Source organism: Rhinatrema bivittatum, chromosome 9 (genome assembly GCF_901001135.1).
Source record: "Rhinatrema bivittatum chromosome 9, aRhiBiv1.1, whole genome shotgun sequence".
NCBI classification, from domain to species: domain Eukaryota; kingdom Metazoa; phylum Chordata; class Amphibia; order Gymnophiona; family Rhinatrematidae; genus Rhinatrema; species Rhinatrema bivittatum.
The window spans coordinates 23,361,506-23,374,255 of record NC_042623.1 but is presented as its reverse complement, the minus strand read 5'-3'; the positions used below and the strand labels follow the sequence as shown (position 1 = coordinate 23,374,255).

Below are 12,750 nucleotides of genomic sequence, written 5' to 3'. Positions count from 1 at the left end.
CAAAGTGGACCCTAATCCCTACACTAATACCTAAACCTCACCTCGAGTTACTAGGAGGGCTTCCCATAGAGATATAAATACTTGTCTAGTGTGACAGCATTATGGTTAGGTTCTCTCTTTCTCTCTCTCTCTCTCATATATCTGGGTGGCATGATATTTAGTGTTACCAGTATAAATTCACGTGGACAACTCCATCAGTATGAATATCTGCACTAAATTTGTGTGGCCAGATATTCAGTGGCACTTTTAGCCAGACAAGAGCTGTTGAATATTGCATTTATTTTTTTAATTAAAATCTTATAGCCCACTATCTCCTATGCATAGTTCGGTGTGGGTAACACTTCAATATACATATCAAACATAATACATACATAAGCATAAAATACATTAAAATTAAGTTACATCAATGACTACATCACATTTAAATGTACACCCTTTGAAGTAAAAACGTTTTCAGTCTTTCCCTAAATTTAGACAATTCTTTTTTCAACGTAATACTTTAGGAAGTGAATTCCATAATACTGGATCTGCATAAGTTACTGTCTGCTTCTGTATAACATCTGATTTTTATTCCAGATTTGAGGATACATTTGTTCACCTGGGATCGTAATGTTCATCCAGGCTCGTACCACTGGATTTTATCTTTCATTGAACAAGATTTCACTGAATATAATAATTTATTGATTATGATTATGGATTGTAATTCACAATTGTAATCAATAATTTAAAGTGTGAATGGCTCCAAATCGGAGGCCAGTGCAATTCCTTTAATACTGGAGTTATATGATCACGATACCCCCTGCCACTTATGAGTCTATTCAGATAAAGATAATTGGGTGAATTTACCAAGTTATCCTCACCCGCTCAGTGGGCTTTTAACAATTGACCTTGTAGTGAGTATTGACCTTGTAGTGAAAAGTCAGTGTTATGCTTGCTATGGTCATCCAGCCACAGTACCATCAGTAACCAACAGCACTAACACAGAAACCATCATCTTTCAAAGGAACCAGTGCTTCGTCTGCAATTACAGAACTTGAAGCTTTAATATGTTATTTTTCCCCCCCTCCCTCAACAGAAGTTTGCCCTTGTACCTGTCTTTGTGTTTCCTCCAGCATACCGAAGTCCCTTTATGGCTTTCAGCACACCGTTCCTGTCCTTGTACTGGTTCAGGAGGAATTCTGTCCTGGGCTCCTCGCTATACTGCGCCATGGCAATCTGATGGAGAACGTGAAGATCCGTCAGGAAGACTGAGAGTGCGGAGGTAGACCATGCTCCTGTGATACAAGGTGCATTGATCAGGCAGCAATGTGCTGAGGCAGGACCCCTTCTTAAGCTGCGTTATGATAAAGGAGCCCGGTCTCACTGAGCAGAGCAGAACGGACGAGAGTCCTTTGAAAGGAAAACGAAAGCACGCCCCTCTGATCAGGCATAAACAGCACCAATGACAAATAAATGCGACTGTGAAGCACAGCAACAATGGCCAGGACCATGCAATGCTGATAAGAACTTTTTTCTTCCGCAAATTCTTCACTGACCCTCTGTCTTCCGGCCATACCAGCCATCAAATAAACTCTCAACTATAACCTCCAACCAATCGTACTTACCCTCTTCATCCAATCAAAGAATAATTATTGTATTTGACTTGTTTTACTTCTGTTTATGCTCATTCTGCTATAATGTTTCATTACTGTTAAAAAATGTTCACTTTGTAAACCGTTATGATGGCTCTACCGAATAACGGTATATAAAACTCATCAAACAAATAAATAAATAAAATGAAACATTGACCAGGAACATGTAGTCGTGATTAGGGATGAGAATCGGGCTTCGGACGATTGAAAATATCGTCGATATTTTCAAAATAGTCAGAAATCGGGGGCTCCCCCAAAATGATAGGAAAACCCCACGATATTGATCGTGGGGGTTCTCTTATCGTTTTGGGGGAGGGCGGGAAAAACGGCACACAAAAATAACCCCTAAACTCACCCCGACCCTTTAAAACTAATCCCTTAGCTTCCCCCACCTTCCCAACCCCCCCAAAACTTTTTACAGGTACCTGGTGGTCCAGTGGGGGTCCCAGGAGCGATCTCCTGCTCCCGGGCCGTCGGCTGCCACTAATCATAATGGCGCCGATGGCCTTTTGCCCTTACCATGTGACAGGGTGTCCATGCCATTGGCCGGCCCCTGTCACATGGTAGGAGCACTGGATGGCATGCGCCATTTTTAAAGATGGCGCCGGCCATCCATTACAGCCGGCGCCATCTTTAAAAATGGTGCAGGCCATCCAGTGCTCCTACCATGTGACAGGGGCCGGCCAATGGCACGGATACCCTGTCACATGGTTTGGGCAAAGGGCCATCGGAAAGCCAGCTGGTCTCCCCAAGGGCTTGGCGTGCGCAAGTTGCACAAATGTGCACCCCCTTGTGCGCGCCAACCCCTGATTTTATAACATGCGCGCGGCTGCGCACGCATGTTATAAAATCGGGTGCACATCTGAGCGCCAGGTAGAGCGCACAAATGTATGCCACGCGCGTACGTTTTAAAATCTGCCCCAATATATTATGTTCTATTGATTTTTGTTATCCTCATCTTTTTTTACCATTTAATGTTGTAATATAAAATAGCAATCACATGGTTACAGGCCGCTTACATGCGAATATGCTTTCTCATGCATGCCTAACTCTGAAAATTCACCCCATAATTTGCAAACTGCATGCATAAAAATAGAAATGGAACAAAATGAAGAAATGAACCAACATGAAAATAATCTGTGTTCACGCCCCTATAAATAAAGCCTGAGAGGGTATGACAAGTTAGGGCGCTGGCTTTGATGAATGTTGACATTGTTACGGGTTGAAGGCCACTCCAAAGAACGGTAGGATACACGGAATGCACGGGAGCGTTCCATGATCTGTTACAATGGTATCCTCTGAGAAAGTATTCACAATAAAGATCTCAAGTAACTGAGGATCTGTAACCTTTGAATTCTGATTCTATTTAGACAGGTTTATGGACATTAGTAGAGATTAAGTAATATGAACTTGGTCAATTGTCTCTATTTTTCAAAGGCTATATAAAGGAGGTTTCCAGTATAAATAAGCAGAGTTAAGCTTGTTATCATTTGGTCAAGATGAAGCCTGTATCCCGTAATCACCAGGTCTGCACTGGATCTCTGTGCAGTGGCACTGGTTAGGGTCATCTTCAATCTCTGTTGATAAACTAATGAACTCTTCCGAAGAGATTCAAGACCAAGGATTCTCTTCTCTCTTGGATGTAGTCTTCTGATACGTTCTATATCAATAGTAAAACTCATTTCCATTATACTATGTATTTTCCTGCTACGTCCATCACACAGCCTACACATTGTGGTGCGGTCTCCCATAGCACACGTATTTTTTGACGGGCTGCAAAAGGAGGCATTCCCAGAGGCCCGCTTAGATCAAGGGAGGAAACAGCGTGCTCGTGTGACATTTTTCACAAATACCCACATTCTCCTACACCCTCCCGGCTCACTGCACAAAAATGGCAGCCTCGCAGTAAGTGGCCACTTTTAATGCAGTATGTGCTAGATTTTAAAAACTCCGCGTGTGCGTGCGTCCATGTGTGCGCGCACATGGACGCGGCTATTTTATAACATGCAAGCGTCGATGTGCGCATGTTCTAAAATACGGGTCCTGTGTGCACATGCACACCGGATTTTAATATCCGCACGCGCATGTGTGGGCAGGTGGCCTGTTCCGCGCGTGGGGGGGGGGATTTTTTTAAATTACGCACAGCAACACGATAGGGCCTTTGCCCAGTTCCCTCCCAGTCCACTCCAATTAAGTAATTGACTGAGAGGGAACTTTCCTTTACCTTACCTACCCTTCCTCCCTTTTCCTCTCTCCTCCCCAACCCCAAAACTAACTCTAATTTGTGGGGAGGGGGGGTTGTTTCTTTTTTAACTTACCTGCTCCTTTGGAGCTCAAGTAAGTTACGTGCGCTAGCCGGCTGCCGACAAGAGCTTTCCTGGGACGGGGTCTAATGGCTGCTGTCCCAGCCAGCTCCCACCCCTCCCCACCCAGACCATGCCCCCTGGCCCACCCCTTTCAACCAGCCTGGCTCTTTGGCGCGTACCAGGGGTTACGCGCATGGCCGGGCCCCAGGGCCGGTGCAAGGGGATTTGGCGCCCTAGGCGAGCTTTCTCCCTTGCGCCCCCCCCCCCCCCCCGTTGCGCCGCCACCCCCCGGTCTCGGCCCCGATTCCTACCTCATTCTTGATCACGCCTGTTGACTGTGTGATTTTCTGGGTTGCGAGCAGGTTGGGCACTGCTCGCATCCCGCCAAATCTCCACTCCTCTTTGCCACTGCTTGCGGCCCCCATATGACTCGCACCCAGTGACGCCAAGGGTCTCCGGCACCCAGGGGCCAATGCATTTGTGTGCCTCTCCAGCATCCCCCCCATAATCCTTCTTGTACCAATGTTTAGGTCACAGAAAATCAGTGGCGTCGCTAGACAGAAGAATTTGGGGGGGGGGAGGCCAAAATGACATTTCTTCATCACACCCACCTCTATAGCATGGATTGTGCTTTCAAACTGGTTACAAAAAAAGTGTTAATAAAAAAGTCCAAAGGGTCTTCTGCGTAATTTTAAAAAGTTGGCCAGTTTCACACTATAAAATTATTTGATAGCCTCATTCAACTAATTCTATAGGGCTATGAGAGTCCCTCACTTACCTGACCTTAAACGAGTCGCTTTGAGGGCGATTTTTTTTTCCAAAGGAAAGTTGCACCCCATGCAAAATCGAAAAGTATGCATGCAGGAGATGAAGAGCGCGGGGGGAAAAGAAGATTGAATAGCAGATTCCCTACAGGTCTTCCAAATGCAATTCATGGGGCCAAATATTTGTTCCAGGGTTATTTTGAGTTTTTTCTAGGGGGATTCAGTTGCGGAAATCAGAAGAGGATTTGGTGTACGACCATTCCTCCGATATGATAATGGATAGGTTACGGAATATTTTACCTTGAAAAGCTGTAATAAATCTATAATAATAATACCAGACCCCGGTTCCCCAAGCATGGAATACACTGTGACTTTCTGATGTCGTCCTTATCTGTTTCACTCTGTGCAATCCACGAAGATCTCAGCAGCTGTGCATCAACGTGTTCCATGGTTAATACTGGAATCGCGGCGCTTCCCAATTTTTTTTTCCCGCAGCACTATTTTTACACAGACAAAGAAGCAAGAGGTTCTTACCTGCGTCCCTTCAGGTCCAACTTTAGGGAAGTAGGACACAATTCTGTAGAGGAAGTCTTTGATTTTGTTAAAGTTGCTTTGCCCAATGCTTGAGGACTCGTCCACTAGAAACACGATGTCAGCTTTCAGCCTGCCACAAACTAAAACAAGCAAAATGACAGATTGCACCACACAAGCATGACCTTGGATGATTAGGTTGCTAGATTACTAAACTGATGGACACGAAAATTCAAGCTGTTAGGAGGTGGCAGATTCATGAAAACATGGCACGACATTTATTTCAGCCAATCAGAAAGAAGCTGTCTTCAGAAAAGTGTGGTTCATGATTTGTTTCAACCAATCAGGAAGCAGCAGGTTCACAAGAGATGCATGTCGCCAGCAGAGGACTCCTGCCATCCAGCATGGAAAGTATGAGGGAGTTGGGAGAGAGTTAAAAGACAGGCAAAACCAAATCTTCCAAAAAGCAGCGAAGTCCAGTAGAGTGGCACTGACCTGGCCCCACATTGGTTGCTCTGGAGACAAGAGGGGCAGAGGCATCGGTGGAGATGGTTGTGTCTACCAGCCTGGTTGTAACTGGAAGACGGGTGGTCACCCGTAGAGTGGTAGAAGGAGTTTGTGGAGGGGTGTTGGTGGATTTGGTAGAAGTGGTGGTAAATCTGGAAGCAGTCACCTTCCTGCTGGATCCCACTAGAGAAAGAAAATGGAAAAGAAGACAGTCAAGTCAAATGATCCCCCCCCCCGTCTTCTAATCCATCCTTTCTATTATAGAAAATACACAGTAAAGAGGAGACACCAGTCACTGGCTCTTGGATTTTCCCTCTTTGATATGCTCTGTGATTAATTCAGGGTGATGACGGAAGCGATGAGCTCTGTGGCCTGTGCCATTCAGCACAGATAGTGCACTCATGATCCAGAAATGTTCTTACGCTATCTCCGCTTACCTATGTGTGCAGTGAGGCTGGTCACAGGTCCCTCCATCTCCCCGAAGAGGGGCTTGATTGAGAATGCATACATCTTCCCGTGAGCCAAGTTGGAAACTCTGTAGGACTTGTAACTTGCTGATAACTGCTCTGTTGAGAAATCTGATGCTGAAGACAAGAGAAGAAATAAGATGTTGTTACCAAGAATGTGTTGGCCATTTGATTACCTGATTATTATTATTATTACAGTGTTTTATAGGCTGTCATTCCATGTGAGAATCACTAGATCACAACCTAATGTTGTTTCACAGATCTCTGATCTGGTGCATCTTATACTTCTTTTATACACCTGGAACCATGACTTACTAATTCTTTTCAAAAAGGGTTCTTTTGGTTTATTTTCCATCTGGAATCTTTTCTTTCATTATCAAACGTCAGTGCCAATCATCAACCAAAAATAAAAATCTTCTTTTCAAAGTTAAAGATAATTTGGAGCAGACAATTTGGGAGACTCAGTGTTGGCAGTTCAACCAATTAATTTCCTTGGGAGCAATTCAATGGGGCTGCCCCTTGATTAGCGGTCAAGTACTGACAGATGACCAGAGGTTGTCAGCTGTTGGCACAATACTCTGTTTAGAACTGACTCTTTTGTCCAGGGGGATCCAAACCATACATGCATTAAATAAAATATTAAGTGAAGCTCAGCCCTGGAAGACCTAGAAACACAGAACCACAGAGAATTCCTGAAGTTACCTCCCCAAACCTGAAGACAAGAAGGTCATATGATATGGACCTTCACTTCTTCAAGTTTTAAGCAAGGCTTAGAATCAAAATGTTTTAGCAGCGGTAAATTTTCAGTGCTGAACTATCAAACGATCACAATCTATAGTGATATATATAACAATATATATATATATACATAGTAAGACTGTAAATAATAGCAGAAGAGAACTAAATTGTCCCCTCCAGTCAATCTACTTGCAATTCTTGCACTGCTTCCGACTGTCCCCACTCACCCCACCTCCCAAGCCCTGTCCTCCTCTAAACCTTTAAAACATGTTTGTCCCCGCCACCTCCCCGGCAGAGTCTGTTACCTGATGACAGTCGCCACATGAGCAAGTAGGCAGAAGCCCCGGGGACAGTGGTCCAGTTCAGGGTAGCACTGTCCTGTGTTGTCTCCTGAACTTCAAACGCATCCACCTTAGGCAAATCCACTGACGGAAAAAAAAAATAAAAATGAAGACATTACAGTGCTGGCCTACCTTATGGGAATCGAACGCTCTGAGATTAGCGGTATGTATTAGGAATACGAACACCCCCCCCCCCCCACCCAAGTCCCCAAACGTAGGACCTCAGGAGTGGACCCCTGAATCCCCTCTGGTTGCTCAGCCTCAAACAGTTTTCCACGGGGCTGATCGAGCCTCCTAACTCCAAAAGTGAGGCAGCTAGATCCTTTGGAACTGGACCCCCACGGTGACTTCCCGCTAAGCTATGGCACTTCTCATTTCCATACTCTTATTGCGGTGCTTCGCGGCGGCTTCACTTGACAAGTGCTGCTAGTTGGAGTTCTCAGCTGTGGCTCCTAGAGCCAGTCCTGCTCGGCGGCAGCTTCATGCCCTCCCCCCCCCCCCCCGTCTCCGTTAGGCATACGGACAGCTGACTGGTCTCGTTCTCGTGCCTCTTCCATGACAGGCCTAGTTTTATGGAATTCTTTTCCAATTAAATCACAGATATTTGATGAGGTTAAGCAGTTCCGTAAGCAGCCAAAGGCCCACGCTACATTATATTGTACTTTTAGGCTGGAGTTATGTGCATTATCATTTTTATTGCGCTTGTCTTTTATGTTTTTTAATGCACCTGTATTTGTCAATTTTATTTTGTGCTTTGTTTGAATTATTTTGGTTTTATATGTTTTTATGCTATATGTGAACCTGCACATGGCTTAGTACAATGTATTTGATTTAAGTAGTTTATAAACAAATTAATAAGTTCTTCAGATAAAATGGTGCCACAGCCAATGACGTAAAACAAGTGACTCACACAGGCAGAGGGGGCTGCCCACAGGCACTTGCCTACTCTGCCTTTCAGTAAATCCACTCTTGACCTTGTTCAGTTTCAGGTGCCCCCGCATCACAGACTCTTGACCACCTACCGTCATGACCAGTACTCACACGTTTTGGCAGTGAGGAGCACGGGACTTCCCTCACGCTCCCCAACCATCGATGACACGCGAATGGTATAAATAACGCCTTCCCGCAGTTTGGGGATCGTGAAGAATGTAGTCTGAGCCGGAACAGTCTGAGCGATCTCCAACCCTCCTGCACGCAAAAGAGAGAGAGAGAGAGAGAGAGAAATCTTCGCTTGCGAGCGCACAAGGAGCAAAGTCTGCAGCTGCGAATTGTGGCACAATAAAGTTTCTTTTGTTCACTTGTGCCTCCTCAGCATTGGTTGCGGCAGGCCCTTATCCCTGTTATTTCCCCCTTCCATGCACCCCCACCCCCACCCCGAGGGGTCATCCTTGCCAAACCGTGATCCTCTGGTGACCAGATGGAAAACGTCTTTCAAGACTCAGCTCTTCCTTGCCTTCTTTTGATCTTATGGGGGGAGAGGCCCTGCAGTCCTCACTTTTACACATAATGATCTAATCTTATGTCTCATTTAAATTTCAACATAGAAATGGCATGAAAAATGTTGAGTTCATGGACTAATGGGGAGGTTTTCAACCCAACTATAGCAATTGCATAACCGCACACAGCTGAGAAAGGGGGTCAAAGCCTTCACACGGCTCTACCGTTCTCAAGCTGAAAATTGTGCCAACTTGACCGCGTAGCCAAAGGAGGCCTAAGCAGAACAGCAATGGTCACAAAATCTTTAACATAAAAAAAAAAAGAAATGTTTCACAAGCGCACCGGCGAAAGGCGCCCAGGAGATTCGATAGCCGGTAATGCCAGGGCTCCTCCTCCAGGACAGCCTCAGATTGTTCACGCCTGTGTCGATAATCTTCAGGTCCCGGACAGGCGGGATATGGATGGGGTTTGAATCTGAAGTAAGAGAATGCCAAAAAAATAAAAGAGAACTGATATGAAGCAAATCTATTTTGGTTTCTTTCTAAAAGATTCTGGAATAATGGCATAAAACCAAAAAAACCATAAAACTAAAACGGATACTGAACGGGCAGTGGCAGATTTCATCTGACATTGCTAGAGATCCTCTGCTATCACTGATTACTTCTTCACGGCTGCTAGACTGCACTTCCTAGGAAGGAGATGCACGCCACAACGTTTGGTTTTGTTTTCATGGGCATTTTATTGAGTATTTGGATGCACTCTCTCAATGCCAAAGCGCCCTGGGTAGGCATCAAAACCCTTTAACACGTGGCTTGTCAGACATAGTTTCTAATATCCTGTAAAGCAGCAGAGTCGTATACTCACCCAGTTTTGGTCAAATCGGAGTAAAACAAACCGTGCTATCGTATCACTCTAAGTATCCCAGGCCTATGATTCTCAGATTTAGCAGAAAAATGTTTTTGGGGAATAATTTGGGAAGAGTCACTTTAAACATGGGTTAGGGGTGCTCTTCTCAGATTTTGTTCAGTTGGGTTGGCACCATCATCTAATGGCTGCCTATTGACTCGACAACAAGGATGTTATGGATGCCCGGGGCAGAAACTGAGAAATCTGCATGGCAGACCCAGGCTTTAACAGGAATTAATCAGAAAAAGGAAAAAAAAAAAAACCCTGCAAATGTAAAAACTGAAACAAAAAAATTGAAAAGCTAGAAATCCAGAAAACCAATTCTGAAGCTGATGAAAAGCATCTTAAATTCTTGACAATTGACCTCTAAAAAGTCCCTGTTGCTTTAATAAAGTCTGGAGTCGTGGTTTCCTAGGAGAATGATGATGGAACTGAATGGGGTGTGTCACAGAATATGGCGCCAGCTGCTGTGTTTTATTTGTCAAATATGCCACATTGCTAATGCCTGCAGTCCCTCCACCAGCATCAACCACGCTTAATGCTTTCCATTCTACTGCAAGCCCTGACCTGATGAAAGGAACTCTTTTCAGCTCGTCACAAATGTATTAATTTCATCCAATAATGCGCCACATGCAACATTAATAAATCTACTTGAACATAGCGACCACTATTTTATACCACAAACCAGATACTCAAGTGGCGTGGCTTACCAGTGTTTTGGAGAAGAGTGGCCGCAGGTCCTTCAGAGTTGCCATAAATGGCGTGCACGCTGATGGCGTACTGGGCATTTGGCAGCAGATTGTCCACACGGTAAGCAAAAACACTGGAGTCCACATAGTGACTCTGGAGACCACCGCCTTCTGGAAATGCAACAACACCCAGTCACTTCACTCTTGCACCCGCAACGACTCGTTCCATAATCAAATGCTTGCATTCTAAGCCAGCTACAAAAACTGGCCAATGCGCCAACAGACTTAGGGCTCGGTCTACTAAGCCTTTTTCCCATACACGCAGAATGGGAGAAAAGCCTTTTTAAACCCGGCCCTTCATTTTCCACTAAGAGTGGGATGGAGTCATTGTAATCAGGGCATGCTCCTGGGGGAATTCTGTACAACTGCGCAATGCAGATTTCCATGCAGAATTTGCAAGAGTTGGCTCGCATGTGTGCGGCTTCGTGAAGAACGAACTCCACGAGCCACAAAGAAGGAGAAGAAGTTGGTGTAGCAGGTTTTGCTTGAAGAGAGAAGTGCTGCAAGCCTGCAGAAAGAGGGGGAAGAGCCAGCATTGTCATCTCTCTCCACCACACAGCTCTCATTCACCATGAGCCGTGCAGTACCCGAACTCCTGGGCTGTTCTCACAAGATAAGGTGGGATTCGGGGCACCACAAGGCTTGCAGTCTGAGAACTATGCAGTGCAGGAAGAAAACCAGTTGTTCTGAGGGGGCACCTACAACACCAGCTGGGAGAGGCCAGCAGGAGTCAGAGGGACTGGTGTTGGGAATTAGGGAGTGAGAGTATGGGGAGGAGAGACATGGGGGTGAGATGAGTTAGGAAGGAACCTGCAGAAGCAGGAGGAGGGAGGAAATGAGTGGCAAAGTGGGAGCAAAGAGGAAAGATAAGCATGGTCTACTGCCTTATGGCTAGGGCTTTTGGTTTCTTTGGATTTTAATTTGGCAATTCAAGCAGCCCAAGGGGAGCTGCCGGCAGCAACGACTTCCTTCAACTGTTGATATGTTCAGTAATCACCAGAGGGCACCGCTGCAAGTCAGCACTGCCTGCAGCTCATCTCTGAGTAAGAAATGTTTTGTTTTTTTAAGTTTTAATTAATGCTCAAAGATGGTGATTATGCTGTAATTATTTGATAAATATAGTAGGCAGAATTTTGCTGAATTTTAAAATATTGCATACAGAATGTGTAATTTGTTTTGCACAGAATTTCCACAGGAAAAAGCAGGTAATTACACACAGTGCAACTGAAATCATAAGTACTACTGTTACTATTATTTGCTTTTTCTGAAAATATGCATAAATAAATATATGCATATTTCATTTTTTTTAGTGGCTCCCAATTCCATGAAACCCCATAAACTTAACAGAATTTGTGCAGCAGTGACTCAGTTCTGGCAGCACAAACAAGCATAACAGAAAACTTCACTTGAAAGTTTGCCAAATTCATGCATTCAAATGTGTCCAAATACTGTAGGTACTCCTTCACTGAACAGATGAAATTACATGGTCCTGTACAGAATACTGCACACATTATCCAGAATACACCAGCCATATTAGAAGAAGCTTGCAGGGGTGTGCAGCTGGAAAAAAAATGTGTTTCTTCTTTAGGTTTGCCTTTTTTCCCCATTCATTTACCTTTTGTTTTTCATTTTCGTTAATTTTCATTTAGTGTGCACTAAATCAAAATAATGCACACTAAATCCATTTAGTGTGCACTATTTCAATTCAGTACACACTGACAAATGAAAATGAACGATACAAATGCACATCCCTAGAAGCCTGCATGTAGCTGGCTATGTAGCTATTCAGCACATGTACCGGAGGCCATTCCCGCTTGCAACTTTGCATTTCTTGGAAGAAATCAGTGCCGCAGTCTCTAGAGTTCATTAGAATGTGTCCATCCCTAGCGGACATAAAGTCACCCTGAAACCTCTACTCCCAGCATCAGGATAGCCCTGAGGATAGGAACCTCAACATGTCACAACCCAGTTTTCAGTTACCTTTAATTTATCAGTTTAGTTATTTCCAAAACAACTGTAAAAAAAAAAAAAAAAGCCTCCAGAAGGACGAGGCTGAGTTCCTGAAAAATCGGGGTACCATTATTATTTTAACTATCAAAATTACAAAACGAATCAAAGCAGGCCCAGTGCACCTTTATTTGCTGTGGGAATCCATGTGATTTTGTATTCTGTTGCACCAGCTGTGGAACTCCAGGCAAGCGAGACAGATGTGCCTGTGTACGCCGTCACCTTGAAGTTGGACACATAGCCAAGAGGGGCTGGAAAATGAAAGCAGGCTTCTCTTACCATCAGACGAAAAGTGCAGCAGTACTTTGTGATATGTAAACAACGAAAAGAGAGGGAAGGAGAATCAGCAAACTGGCTGTGAGATGT

The 12,750-nt window shown here is 44.6% G+C and overlaps 1 protein-coding gene across 12 annotated transcripts in view; it reads right to left on the bottom strand.

The window, feature by feature from the left end:
- The window catches only part of LOC115098596 (collagen alpha-1(VII) chain-like), a 420,825-nt gene that overhangs the window by 325,100 nt on the left and 82,975 nt on the right, over positions 1–12,750 (bottom strand). For 11 of the 12 annotated variants that reach the window (XM_029615292.1, XM_029615282.1, XM_029615281.1 and 8 more), the window contains 9 exons: positions 12,510–12,635; positions 10,339–10,488; positions 9,065–9,196; positions 8,327–8,473; positions 7,250–7,369; positions 6,177–6,323; positions 5,728–5,922; positions 5,236–5,375; positions 1,092–1,215 (listed from right to left, as the gene is read on the bottom strand). In XM_029615292.1, the coding sequence (XP_029471152.1) occupies positions 1,092–1,215; positions 5,236–5,375; positions 5,728–5,922; positions 6,177–6,323; positions 7,250–7,369; positions 8,327–8,473; positions 9,065–9,196; positions 10,339–10,488; positions 12,510–12,635 (1,281 nt within the window). The remainder of the gene's footprint in view (positions 1–1,091; positions 1,216–5,235; positions 5,376–5,727; positions 5,923–6,176; positions 6,324–7,249; positions 7,370–8,326; positions 8,474–9,064; positions 9,197–10,338; positions 10,489–12,509; positions 12,636–12,750) is intronic. The other variant, XM_029615285.1, reaches the window with a different exon arrangement.